This window comes from Hemitrygon akajei, chromosome 7 (assembly GCF_048418815.1).
Source record: "Hemitrygon akajei chromosome 7, sHemAka1.3, whole genome shotgun sequence".
Lineage (NCBI taxonomy): Eukaryota > Metazoa > Chordata > Chondrichthyes > Myliobatiformes > Dasyatidae > Hemitrygon > Hemitrygon akajei.
Window position 1 is genome coordinate 45,855,137 of NC_133130.1, and position 13,354 is coordinate 45,868,490.

At 40.3% G+C, this 13,354-nt stretch overlaps 1 protein-coding gene across 5 annotated transcripts in view; it reads left to right on the plus strand.

Annotated features, from left to right (window-relative positions):
- The window catches only part of LOC140730399 (transcriptional-regulating factor 1-like), a 255,963-nt gene that overhangs the window by 205,467 nt on the left and 37,142 nt on the right, over positions 1-13,354 (plus strand). For all 5 annotated transcript variants that reach the window (XM_073050733.1, XM_073050732.1, XM_073050735.1 and 2 more), the window contains 2 exons: positions 670-745; positions 10,181-10,269. In XM_073050733.1, the coding sequence (XP_072906834.1) occupies positions 670-745; positions 10,181-10,269 (165 nt within the window). The remainder of the gene's footprint in view (positions 1-669; positions 746-10,180; positions 10,270-13,354) is intronic.

Here is a 13,354-nt window from a genome sequence, read left to right on the forward strand (position 1 = left end):
GACTTGAGTAGAGACAGGTTCAAGGGATTACAGGTTTCCCCTGCAATCCAAAGGTAGAGCGTTCCTATGAAACCTTTCATAAGCCAAGATGTCATAAATCGAAGAAGCAATTACCATTAATTTATATGGAAAAAATTTTTGAGTGTTCCCAGATCCAAAAAAATAACCTACCAAATCATACCAAATAACACATGAAACCTAAAATAACACTAACATATAGTAAAAGCAGTAATGATATGATAAATTTACACCCTATATAAAGTAAAATATTGTAGGTACGGTGTAGTTTCACTTATCAAACTTGGGAAGGCAGCGAGCCAAAATTGATTTGGAGGGGAAAAAAATCAGCACGTACACGCATACGCACGTACACACATGCACAAACAACTGCCCGCACAAGGCTTCACAGTCATTGTAGTCTTTCTCAGGGTAAACACACGTATAAAGCGGGCTTTTTTTCGTAAAAGCGAAAATCTTCTTTGGTTGGCGAAAACAGGTACTAATATACGTCTTTCGTAACAGCGAGTTGTCGTAAAGCAAACGTTCAAAAAGCGGGGGGCCACCTGTAAAACATGTTTTTGGTTCACACATTTATTGTCACTTAGTCACATCAAAACTTTGAATAGATACATTCTATTTTAATTTTATTGTTGTTTCCTGTTGTGCTAGATGGCCGTTGAGGTTTTGTTGATGAAAATGCCAATTAAAGACAAATCCCATCCATTGGCAGACTATCACTATGCTGGTATGTAGCTTTCTTCACAATTTCTTGCTGGTCAAAGTGTCCTTGTGTCACAGAGTTTTACAGCAATCTGTCATGAATCTTCATAGTTCTTGTTATTTATTTGACAGAACGTTCTAGGTAATAAGGATCAACAAAAATAACTGCACACTCAGTAGCTCAAGCAACATGAGAGGGGAGAGGAGCAATAAATGTATTGAGTCAAGGACCTTTCATCAGAATTGGGACTTCAGTTGAAAGTTTCCAGCACTTTATTTTTTGCATTTCCAGTAACTGCAGGAAGTAGGATGCCGGAATGTTGGAGCCATATATCTGTTCTCTATCTGAATAGTAGTCAGTGTTGCACATTTATTATGTTTATTTTGGTAACTAGTCACATGAGTAGGGATGTGATAAAAGCGAAGGGAATAAGTTACTTAATCATGTTTTCTTTGGGGCTGGAGGCCAATGGACATCATATCTTTTGTTGACCACTTAATTATGCTTATTTACACTTAAGTTTGCTGAAACTGCATCGCTTCAAGATTTTATGTTTGCTAGTTGTTAATAAGGATCCAATACAGTTCTTTGACTCTTGGAACAATCATTATTGAAGTGATTGGAGGGCACATCATACAAGTATGACAAATTCGTGTGGGTCGCCAGCAGTGGCAATTGGTTTAGCCAGAATTAGCTGCTGCAGTTATAATTTCATGCAACTGTACCATGTCCCCCCACCAGTCTTCTCTTCCCACAGTCACCAGTCAACCTGTTTATCCTCCCTTTGTTCACCTTTCCCACCCCCTAAAACCTTCCTGTCGCACACCTCTTCCAGTCACCCATTGTTCAGCGGTCCCCTTGCCCCACTCCACCACCCACAAGAGATTTTACAGATGCTGGATATCTAGAGCAATACAGGCAGCATTGATAGAGGGGACTAAATAGTCAACATTTCAAGCCGAGACCCTTCTTGTGGCTCTGGGTCTGTGCATTGGCCTGAAACATCGATTGTTTATTGCTCCACAGATGCTGCCTGACCTGCTGCGTTCCTCCAGCATTTTGTGTGCATTAACCTCCCTGGTACTAATGTATGCCAGCAACCTTTCCTCTTCCCCTTCAGACCTGATGTAGGAACTTAATCCAAAATGTCAACTCGTACCTTCTGCTTCCGCAGTTGCTGTTGGTCCAGCATACTGTTTTGGTGCCAGGTTTCAGAACCTGCCATCATTCAGTCTTCATTAACGAGAACGTACGTGTTTGGTGGACTACACTTAATGTCTGGGCCCAATTTATTGTTGGTTTATGGTTATTATTTTTTATGTTCACATGTATTGAGATACTGTGAAAAATCTGTCTTCCATATCATCCAGTCAAACTAATTCATTAGCAGTGTTCATTGAGGTGGCACAAGGTAAAACAATAACAGTGTGCAGAATGAAGTGTAAATATAGAGAAAGTGCAGTGCAGGTAGACAGTAGGATCCAGGGCCACAGCAAGGTAGATTATGGGGTCAAGGGTCCATCTTACCGTACTAGTGAAACATTCAATCATCTTATAGTGGGGGGTGTAGAAGCTGTCCTTGAACCTAGTAGTACATGCTATCAGGCTTTTGTATCTTCTGCCTGATGGGGTGGAAAAGAGAAATGTCCCTTTCTTCGATTATGCTGGCTGTTTTTACTGAGGTAGCAAGAAGTCCATGGAGAGAAGGCCAGTTTCCCTGATGTGTTGAGCTGTGTCCACAGCTCTCTGCAGTTTCTTGCTGTCATCAGCAGGGCAGTTGCTGTACCAAGCTGTGGTGCATCTAGATAGGATGCTTTCTATGAGGTATCAATAAAAAAAAGGTAAGGTGAATGGGACATGCTAAACTTATTTAGTGTCCTCTGGAAGTAGAGATGTGGGAGAGCTTTCTTGGCATCTGTAGCATCAGCATTGTTGGACCAGGAGAAACTCTGGGTGATGTTCACTCCTAGGAATCTGAAGCTCAACCCTCTTCACTTCAGCTGTCACAGAAGTGTGTGCACCACCCCACTTCCTGAAGTCAGTGACCAGCTCCTTTGTTTTGCTGACATTGAGGGAAAGGTTGTTGTCATGACACCATGTCACTAAGTTCTCTATCTCTTTCTTGTACTCCAACTCATCATTATTAGAAATATGGCCTACTATGGTGGCATCATCTGCATATTTGTAGATAGAGCCTACTCTGCCCAAACGGTCATGGGTGTACAGGGAGTTTTATTAGGGTTTGAGGACATAGCCTTGTGCAGACCAGTGTTGAGAATCATCATGGTAGAGGTGTTGCTGCCTATTATTGATTACAGTCTGTTGGTCAGGAATTCAAGGATCCAGTTGCAAAGGGAGATGTAGAGTGTCAGATTTAGGAGTTTGGGATTGAGTTTGTATGGAATTACAGTATTGAAGCTGTAGTCAATGAACAATAGTCGAACATAGATGTCTTTAATGAACAAATGCTCCAGAAATGACTGTGGAGTTTGGGTGATGGTTGTCAGTTGTAGACCTGTTTCAGCAGTAGGTCCATTGCAGTTGCCTGAGAGGCTGGAGTTAATGCATGCCACTACCAGTCCCTCAAAGCACTTCTATGTTGTTGGTGGATGTCAGAGCTACCAGATTGTGGTCATTTCCTCTAAGTACTATTTCCCTAGGAAGTGATTTAATTGCTTTGATTTCATTTGCTTTTGAATTCTTACATGAGTTATTAGTTTCTTGAGTTAACTGTGTCCATTTTTTCTCTCTCTAGTATTTGACTTTTTAAATTTAGAAAAAATGGAAGGTACTGGAAATAACTAATAAGGTTGATGAAATATTAACATTGTTTCTTTCCCTGTAGTTTCTTTTGATCTGACAAGTATTTCTGGCATTTTCGATTTATTTTGAAAATTTCCTCATATACAGTATTTTGCCACTACAGAACTTCATTTTGTTTTTAAAGAAACATCCAGTAAAATTCTTCAGCGTTGGTATGCAGATGCACTGAAAGTAACAGTGTCTGCTCTGCCTTTGTTAGAATTATTTCCTTCCTGATTGGCCGTGTACAATAAATGGACATACTTGAAAATATACCTAATTAAGGATGACTGAAGATTGTACTTTCTTTCCTCATTTCTACTACTTTCTCTTTATGTCATCCTCTGAACTTTCATATACGGCTTGCTTTCGTATACGGCTTGCTTTATGCCTCTTGCATTCTCTGGAGTATTACATGTAATACAGTGTTTGTCAGTGGTACAGCGGTTAATTATTTATTCTCACTGCTTACAGAGATATAGAGTTCATTGTGGTAGTAGCTGAGGAAGAACTAATTGAGTAATGGCTTCATTACTAACATTGATTTTAAAATCTAGATGATTGGACAATGTGTTAATCATATTGAAAACATCCAGAATGAAAGTGGAGGTCAATTACAGCAGCAACAGAAGGCCAGCCAGTAAAGTAAATGAGGTGGAAATAAGTCCCTTTCTGTCATGGAGCCAAATTAGAGAATTCAGATGAAAGGTCATCAGCCTGAAACATCAATTCTATTTTTGTCTTTGTATATGCTTGATTTCCTGAGTATATTTTCAGTATTTTTTGCTCCTGAGTAAGCAGCTTAATTGGCTTTTCCTTGCTTCCCACTTCCTGCAGTAATGTAAACCATTTTACAAAAACTAACATATTAAAAACATGAAAAATTCTGCAGATGCTGGAAATCCAAAGCAACACATACAAAATACTGGAGGAACTCACCAGGTTTGGCAATATCTATGGAAAAGAATAAACAGTTGACCTTTTGGGCCAAGACTCTTCTTCAGGACTGGAAAGGAAAGGGGAAGATGCCAGATTAAAAAGGTGGCAGTGAGGAAGGAGAAGAGCTAGAAGGTGATAGGTGAGTGGGAAAGGTAAAGGGCTGGAGATTAAGGAATCTGATAGCAGAGGAGAGTGGACCATAAGGGAATGAAAAGGAGGAGGAGACCCAGGGGAGTTGATAGGCACGTGAGAAGAGGTAAGAGACCAGAGTGGGGAATAGAAGAAAGGAGGAGAAGAGGGAAAAAGAAGAGAAAAGAGGAAGGAGAAACTAATATTCAAGCCATCAGGTTGGAGGTTACACAGATGGAATATAAGATGTTGCTCCTCCATCCCATTGTGGCACATGGACTGATTTTTCAGGAGTAGGGAACCAGAATTAAAATGTTTGGCCACAAAGGGCTGAAATTTGGGCCACTTAAAGGGATAAGTACCTGGTGGAAGATTAGTGGGGAGGTACACAGTTTTCCCTCCCCACTAATCCCCCTCCCAGCACTTATCCCTGCAAGCGACCAAAATGCTATCCCTGCCCATTCACCTCCATTCAGGACCCCAAACAATCTTTCCAGGTGAGGCAACAAAATCTGCTATCTGCTGGGTTGTCTTTGTATCCAGTGCTCCGATACGGCCTTCCCTACATTAGTGAGACCCACTGTAAAATGAGAGACTGCTTCATTGAGCACCTGTGCTCCATCCACCAAAAGTAGAACTTCTTGGTGGCCAAACATTTCAATTCTGATTCCTGCCTATCACCTTCCCCTACGACCCCTCTTCCTTCCCTTCCTCCTATGGTCTACTCTCCTCTGCTGTCAGATTCCTTTCTCTTCTGCCCTTTACCTTTCCTACCCACCTGGCTTTACCTATCACCATCTAAGACCAAGGAGATGGTGGTGGACTTCAGGAGATCTAGGCCTCATATGGAGCCAGTGATCATTAATGGAGAATGTGTGGAGCAGGTTAAGACCTACAAGTATCTGGGAGTACAGTTAGACGAGAAGCTAGACTGGACTGCCAACACAGATGCCTTGTGCAGGAAGGCACAGAGTCGACTGTACTTCCTTAGAAGGTTGGCGTCATTCAATGTTTGTAGTGAGATGCTGAAGATGTTCTATAGGTCAGTTGTGGAGAGCGCCCTCTTCTTTGTGGTGGCGTGTTGGGGAGGCAGCATTAAGAAGAGGGACGCCTCACGTCTTAATAAGCTGGTAAGGAAGGCGGGCTCTGTCGTGGGCACAGAACTGGAGAGTATGACATCGGTAGCAGAGCAAAGGGCGCTGAGTAGGCTGCGGTCAATCACGGAAAACCCTGAACATCCTCTGCATAGCACCATCCAGAGACAGAGAAGCAGCTTCAGCAGCAGGTTGCTATCGATGCAATGCTCCTCAGAGAGGATGAAGAGATCATTACTCCCCAATGCCATTCGGCTTTACAGTTCAACCGCCAGGGGTAAGATATGTTAAAGTGCCGGGGTTAGGACTGAGCTTAAGTTACCATTCAATGTATTTTAGTAAACTATTTAAGAACTTTTTAAAAGCTATTTATTAATGCTTTTTGAGAGGGTGATTTTAGATGCATATCATATTTATACTGAGTTAAGTATTGTATGTAATTAGTTTTGCTACAATAAGTGTATGGGACATTGGAAAAAATGTTGAATTTCCCCATGGAGATGAATAAAGTATCTATCTATCTAGCTAACCTCCTCCCCCCACCTTCACCTTTTTATTCTGGTGTCTTTCCCTTTCCAGTCCTGAAACATCAATTGTTTATTCATTTCCACAGATATGCTGCCTGACCTGCTGAGTTCCTCCAGCATTTTGTGTGTGGGACTTACTAAATCCAGTTGCAGTTCAGGTGGTGCAAATTGTATTAAATTCAATTTGCAATAACATAACACCAGATAAAACTTAAATGTCTTGATTTAATTCCTGTCAAATAAACAATTACAGGTGATAATAAGTTGGTCTCCATAAATAGTACCACAAATTTATTAGTGACATTTAAAATTAACAATTAACAATCAATAAAATGAAATTGATTGCATAAAATATTTTCAAAACGTAGTGTATTTTTTGTATTGAGGTTGTGTACAACACAGCCTTATTTATATTTTACTGAATCTAATATTTTACTTGCTATTTTATAAAATCATATCAATCAAATATATTAGGCCATGGTTTGGTAGAATGGGTAGAAAAGTTGTGATCAGAAAGTAATAAAGAGAAATATGAAGTGATCCATTTCAGTAGAAGGAGGTTGGATGAGGCAGTGTAGACCAAGGGGCACATTCCAAATCATGTAAGAATGGAGTACCCTGGGGGTTCATCTTTGAAAGTACCATGAAATAATTTGTGAAGGATATGAATTTTGGGCTTCTTAAATGCAAGTATTGAATAAAAAAAATGAAAATGTTATTCTGAACCTTTATAAAGCTATGTTTGGGTTATAGCTGGAGTATTACAGGCTGCTGTTTATTGATTAGAACTTAGCATTCAGTACCATAATCCCCTCCTCAGTTTTAATCAAGAAGCTTCTAAACCTGGGCCTATTTACTTCCCTTTGCAATTGGATCCTCAACTTCCTCATCAGGAGACCACATTCAGTACAGGTCAGTGATAACATCTACTCACTGACATAAAACACAGGTGCACCTTAAGGATGTGTGCTTAGCCCACTGCTCTACCATATGGCTAGGCACGGCTCAAACACCACTCGCAAATTCACAGATGACAGCACTCACTGGTGAAATAACAGATGGGACAAGAAGGTGTACAGGAGTGAGATGGATTGGCTGGTTGAGTTGTGTCGTGATAACCTCACACTCAGCTTTAGTAAGACGAAGGAATTATATGTGGATCACTGGAAAGGGAAGTTGAGAGCTCAAGCACCAACTCTCATTGATGGATCAGCAGTGGAGAGGGTGAGCAGCTGAAAGTTCCTGGGTGTCAGAGACTTCGAGGATCTGTCCTAGGTCTAAAACATGCAATCACAAAGCAGGCACGGCAATGGCTTTACTTTGCTTGGAGTTTGAGGAGCTTTGGTATGTCAGATTGCTACACATGTACAGTGGCGAGCTTCCTGACTGGTTGAATCCTGGTATGGAGGCTCCAGTACACACATCAGAAGAGGCAGCAGAGGATTTCAGACTCAGCCAGGTCCATGACAGGCACAACTCTCCACTGCTGAGGACATCGTCAAGTGTTGGTGACACATCCATCATTAACAACCCTCACCGTCTAAAACATGACTACCGCCAGGGAGAAGGTAGAGGACCTGGAAAACTCACACTTGATGATTCTGAAATAGTGTCTTCCCCTCTGCCATTAGATTTGTGAACACATCCTCGTATTCCTTTTATGTACTATATATTTATTTTGTAATTTATAATATTTTATATCTTCATACTGTACTGCTGCTGCAAAACAACCAATTTCATGTCATATAAGCCAGTGATAATAAACCTGATTCTGATTCTTGTAGTCACCACACTTTTGGACAGATCTAAAAGAACTGTACAAGATTGTGACGGGTTTTCACAACATAGCCAATGTTGCAAGAACTAGGGGAGACAAATTTGAAGCTTTGTGAAGGAGATACAGAAGGGACGTGAGGAACTACTTTTTTCTGACATTAATTGCTATTAACCTGGATTTCATAGAAGGATTGTGCATGCAGAGGAGATGTATGATTTCAAAAGGAAATTGGATTGGAACTTGAAGAGAAAATAAATCTACAGAATGATGAGAACAGAGCAGAGAAATGGGAGTGACTGGATTGCCCTACAGAGAGTTGCTATGGTCGACAGGCTGAATAAGCTTCTGTTGTGTAGCATTCATAAATAGAAATTGTAATAACTTATTAAGAATTACAGAAGGGTTAACTATAGGGGTTAGAACTGCTTTCTTTTTTTATTATTACCATCCATAAGAAAGTAACATCAAGTCAAATCATCTGCTATTATCTTGGATTTGCACAGAGATAGGCCCATAACTCGGGCTGCCAGCTCTAGGACAGTCATGCTATGAAGAAACTCTATGACTTCAGCAGCTCTCAGGCTGGGAAATCTGCCACTAAACCTGGGTCAGGTTAAAGTTGGTATAAATACAGTGACTCCATAAATTGAATAAGAAACGTCCACTGCCAGTAGAAAGTGGAGCTTTTTAATTCCATTTTATTTTGTTAATTTAAATGAATTTAAGTATGTGTGTTTTTCTCTTTTTAAATTTTTATTTCTAATGGGCTTTGAGCAACTTGCAAATTCATCTACAAACATTTAATAACTTTGACAGTTTTGGTAGTTAATTAACCTAGGGGTGGGGTTTCATCAGCTGTCAAAGCCATTCTGTATTGCAGCTCACCACTTACACTGAGGGACCTTGGCTTTGCTGAGATGAGCCGGGCAATATCAATGAACTGAGAGACAGCCTCCCACCAGACAGGATTGCTTTTGATCACGGGTGTAGATACACCAAAGGACTAATAGACAGTGACTTTAGGACAGCAGATGATCTGCCCTGTTTTTGATTAATTGAGTTGTAATGTTTCTACTTCCCAATTCTTTTGCTTTCCTTCATCCAGTTAGTGTTGGGAAAATTACAACTTACTCAGATTAGATTTCTTCATCCTCTTCAGTATTTGCTGAACCCTTTTGATCTGCATAAGTAAATAATGGATGAAACAGGTTTTGGTTCAGGATTCAACCTTCGGTTGAAAGTCAGCTGACTCAACACAGTACAAGGCTCTATTGTGAATAACAGGCTGTCAGACACTTCATCAGATGCCAACCTCTTCAGAAGAGCCGGGGAGTTAAGGAAGGATATGAATAGAATTATTGGGTCAGTTGACTAAGCATTTAAAATTACATTAGGAATCAGAAATTAAACCAAAATGAAGTATATTTAATAAAGAACTTGGTTTTACCATTCCGTAGACCAGTGAATTGAATGGGATCATGTAGTTAACAATGGAAGATGTTGGAAATATCCATTTTTTGTTTTTATTTAAATTTTCCCACATCCTCCAATTTTTTTAAATTTTCTTTTCTGATTTTTTGCCAGATCTGACCTGATATACTGTAGGATTGGAGAGGATGATGTAATAAATATCCCAAGATTTCATACTCAATATCACCCTCACATTATCATTCATTCATTATTTTATTGGTAACTTCTTAGTTCAGTAAAATAAGATACTTCCCTTGTATATGAGGCCATTAATCAGATCTAGAAATTCATTTCCTGAGATTCAAATAATGTGAACATGATCACTCATTCACTCTGTGTCAGTCCTTCTTGGATGAAAGCACAATGAAATATATCATGCAGGTTTAACTTGTTTTTCTATTTTATTCATTATGCAGGCAGAATATGAAATCTGGTTGTCATTGGTGTGTAATTTTATATGTTATATAAAATAGCTTTATATAAAATAGCTCAGTTTATAGCTGAATATGAAGCTTTAAACACAGGGTCTAGAGTTTAAATACTTCCAGACAACAGGGCATTTAAGAAAATTATGAAGCTAGTACCAGTCTCGCAAATCTCAATTTCAGGACAGAAGCAGTGACTATTTCCTTGAATTTGGGAACATACTATAAGTGTAAAGTGCAGAGATTGTTTGTTTGAACTGGTCCATATATAATAAACCCAATCCTTTTATTCATAGGCTCTGACAAATGGACAACAATGGAAAGGAAAATGTTCAACAAAGCCCTGACTATACATAACAAGGACTTCTTCCTGGTTCAAAAAATGGTAAGAGAATTGTTGTAGGACTTCTGCAGGGGTTCTTCACATATGAAATTAGTTTGACTTACTTCCTTCAGCTTCTTTTGGTTGGAAGGACAAGCTGATACTTCATTGGCTGTCCCTCTGGGTCATCATTGGCATGCTTCTGCTCCATTTCTATGGGTTTAAATGTGGCTAGTGGACGCAATCCTCTCACCATTTTATTTCGGCTTCTGTATACTCCTTAAGGGAGCTTCTTGTTTTTAATGATCCTTCTGTACTTTTGAGCAGTCATGGGCCAGGGATTGGCCCAAGCGAGTCAAATAGTTTGGGTTTTTTTCTCCCCCAAAAGGTATCAAGTTTCCCCACTTCTCATATAAATTACCTTCACCCCAACAGGAAACTGGTTGGTGTGGTGTAGCATTGCTTCAGAGAAGATTTAGTCTGATAAGGCAGCCTTGTTTGACAACATTCTACGATGAGATAGCTGGTAATGGATTGGGACAAGAGGAGATTGGAGTAGCGTCACAGGATGGCATATAGTTGAGCAGATTGCAAAGCCCGTGATTGGGAGTGTCAGAAGCCTGCAGAGGAGTGGAAAGAATCAAATAAAGTTGGAGAATTCCTTTTCTTAAAAAAAACATAATTCCATGAATGGTGTCAGTGTTACAGGCATTTTTGAGGAAAGATGGTATAGGGAAGAAGAAATTGGGAAAAGGAAAAGAGTGCATGTACAGACAGGGGTATATAGGAAAAGAACAAGTGATGGAATATGCAGAATGCACTGTCAGGTATGGAAAAAGAAATGGCTCAAATGAATTTGGCTGAATTACAAATGACAATGAAATGATTTCCCTACTTCAACAAGTTAGGAACTGCAAAAAGTTTGAAGATATTGACAATCATCTTGAATGTTACAATGAAAATGAAAATATGGAAGATGCAGTTGATGGCATTGTATGAACCAGTCCATTGTCTGCACTGATTCTGCTGTTTGCAGACACCAGATGGATTCCTCTGGTAACTATTAGGAACAAATACACAGTTTTATAGCCTGTAGTAGTATCAGTCGTGTTCTACGGTAATTTGTTCTGTATTTCATTTAAATACATAATTAGCTACTCAGCTAGTCTTTTTATGCCTCTTTTAAAAACTATTTCCCTGAAACTTTGGCTAATTAGGGCAGTCTCTCAATTGGACCAAAACGTATAGGTACTGATGTGTCCCAATTAACTGTATAATAGATGGATTTGCATATGGGATAGAAAAGGCAGGTAAAAGGGTAATGTTATGATAGTTGTGGGAGATACTAATATGCAGGTAAATTGGGAAAATCAGGTTGGTTCTGGATCGGAAGAGAGGGAATTTGTAGAATGCCTACAAGATGGCTCTTTAGTGCAGTTTGTAGTTTAGCCTATTTGGGGAAAAGGCAAGTCTGGATAAAGTGTTGTGTAATAAACCAGATGTAATTAGGAAGTTTAAGTCAAAGGAACTATTGGGAGGCAGTGATCATAAAATGATAGAATTCACTCTGCAATTTGAGAGGAAGAAGTTAGATCTATCAGTATTATAGTGGAGTAAAGGGAATTATAGAAGCATGAGAGAAGAACTGGCTAAAGTTGATTGGAAGGGGATACTAGCAGGGATGATAACAGAACAGCAATGGCAGGAGTTTCTGGGGGCAACTTGGAAAGCACAGGATAGATACATCCTAAAGATCAAGCAACACACACAAAATGCTGGTGGAATGCAGCAGGCCAGGCAGCATCTATAGGGAGAAGCAATGTTGACGTTTCGGGCCGAGACCCTTCGTCAGGACTAACTGAAATAAAAGATAGTAAAATTTTGAAAGTAGGAGGGGGAGGGGGAAATCCGAAATGATAGGAGAAGACTGGAGGGGGTGGGGTGAATCCAAGAGCTGGAAAGGTAATTGGCAAAAGGGATACAGAGCTGGAGAAGGGAAAGGATCATGGGACCGGAGGTCTAGGGAGAAAGAACGGGGGGAGGGGAGCACCAGAGGGAGATGGAGAACAGGCAGAGTGATGGGCAGAGAGAGAGGGGAAAAAAAGGGGGGGATAAATAAATCAGGGATGTGGTAAGAAAGGGAGGAGGGGCATTAACGGAAGTTAGAGAAGTCAGTGTTCATGCCATCAGGTTGGAGGCAACCCAAAAGGTATATAAGGTGTTGTTCCTCCAACCTGAGTGTGGCTTCATCTTGACAGTAGAGGAGGCCATGGACAGACATATCAGAATGGGAATGGGACGTGGAATTAAAATGTGTGGCCACTGTGAGATCCTGCTTTCTCTGGCGGACAGAGCGTAGATGTTCAGCAAAACAGTCTCCCAGTCTGCGTCGGGTCTCACCAATATATAAAAGGCTGCACCGGGAGCACTGGACGCAGCATACCACACCAGCCGACTCACAGGCGAAGTGTCGCCTCATTTAGAAGGACTGTCTGGGGCCCTGAATGGTGGTAAGGGAGGACGTGTAAGGGCAGGTGTAGCACCTGTTCTGCAAGGATAAGTGCCAGGTGGGAAAATCGGTGGGAAGGGATGGGGGGGGGAACGAATGAACAAGGGAGTAGCATAGGGAGTGATCCCTGCGGAAAGCAGAAGGGGGGGGAAGGGAAAGATATATATCCTAAAGATCAAGTCATATTCCAAAGGGAGGATGAAGCAATCGTGTCTGACAAGTATAGTTTAAAGGCAGCATAAAAGCAAAAGATAGAGTATATAATACAGCAAAAAATTGTGAGAAGTTAGAGGACTGGAAAGCTTTTAAAAATCAATAGCAAATAATTTTAAAAACCACAAAGAGAGAAAAAATAAATCTGAAGTTAAGCTAGCCAATAATATCAAAGAGGATACCAAACATTTTTTCAGATATATAAAGAATAAGAGGCGAAAGTAGATATTGGACTGCTGGAAAATGATACCGAAGAGGTAGTAATAGGGGACAAAGAAATGGCAGAGGAACCTAATACATATTTTGCATCAGTCTTCATTGTGGAAGACTCTAGCAGTATGCCAGGAATTAGGAAGTGTCAGGGGGCATGTGTGACTGCAGTTGCTTGATGAGCTGAATAGTTTGAAAGTAGATAAGTCACATGGA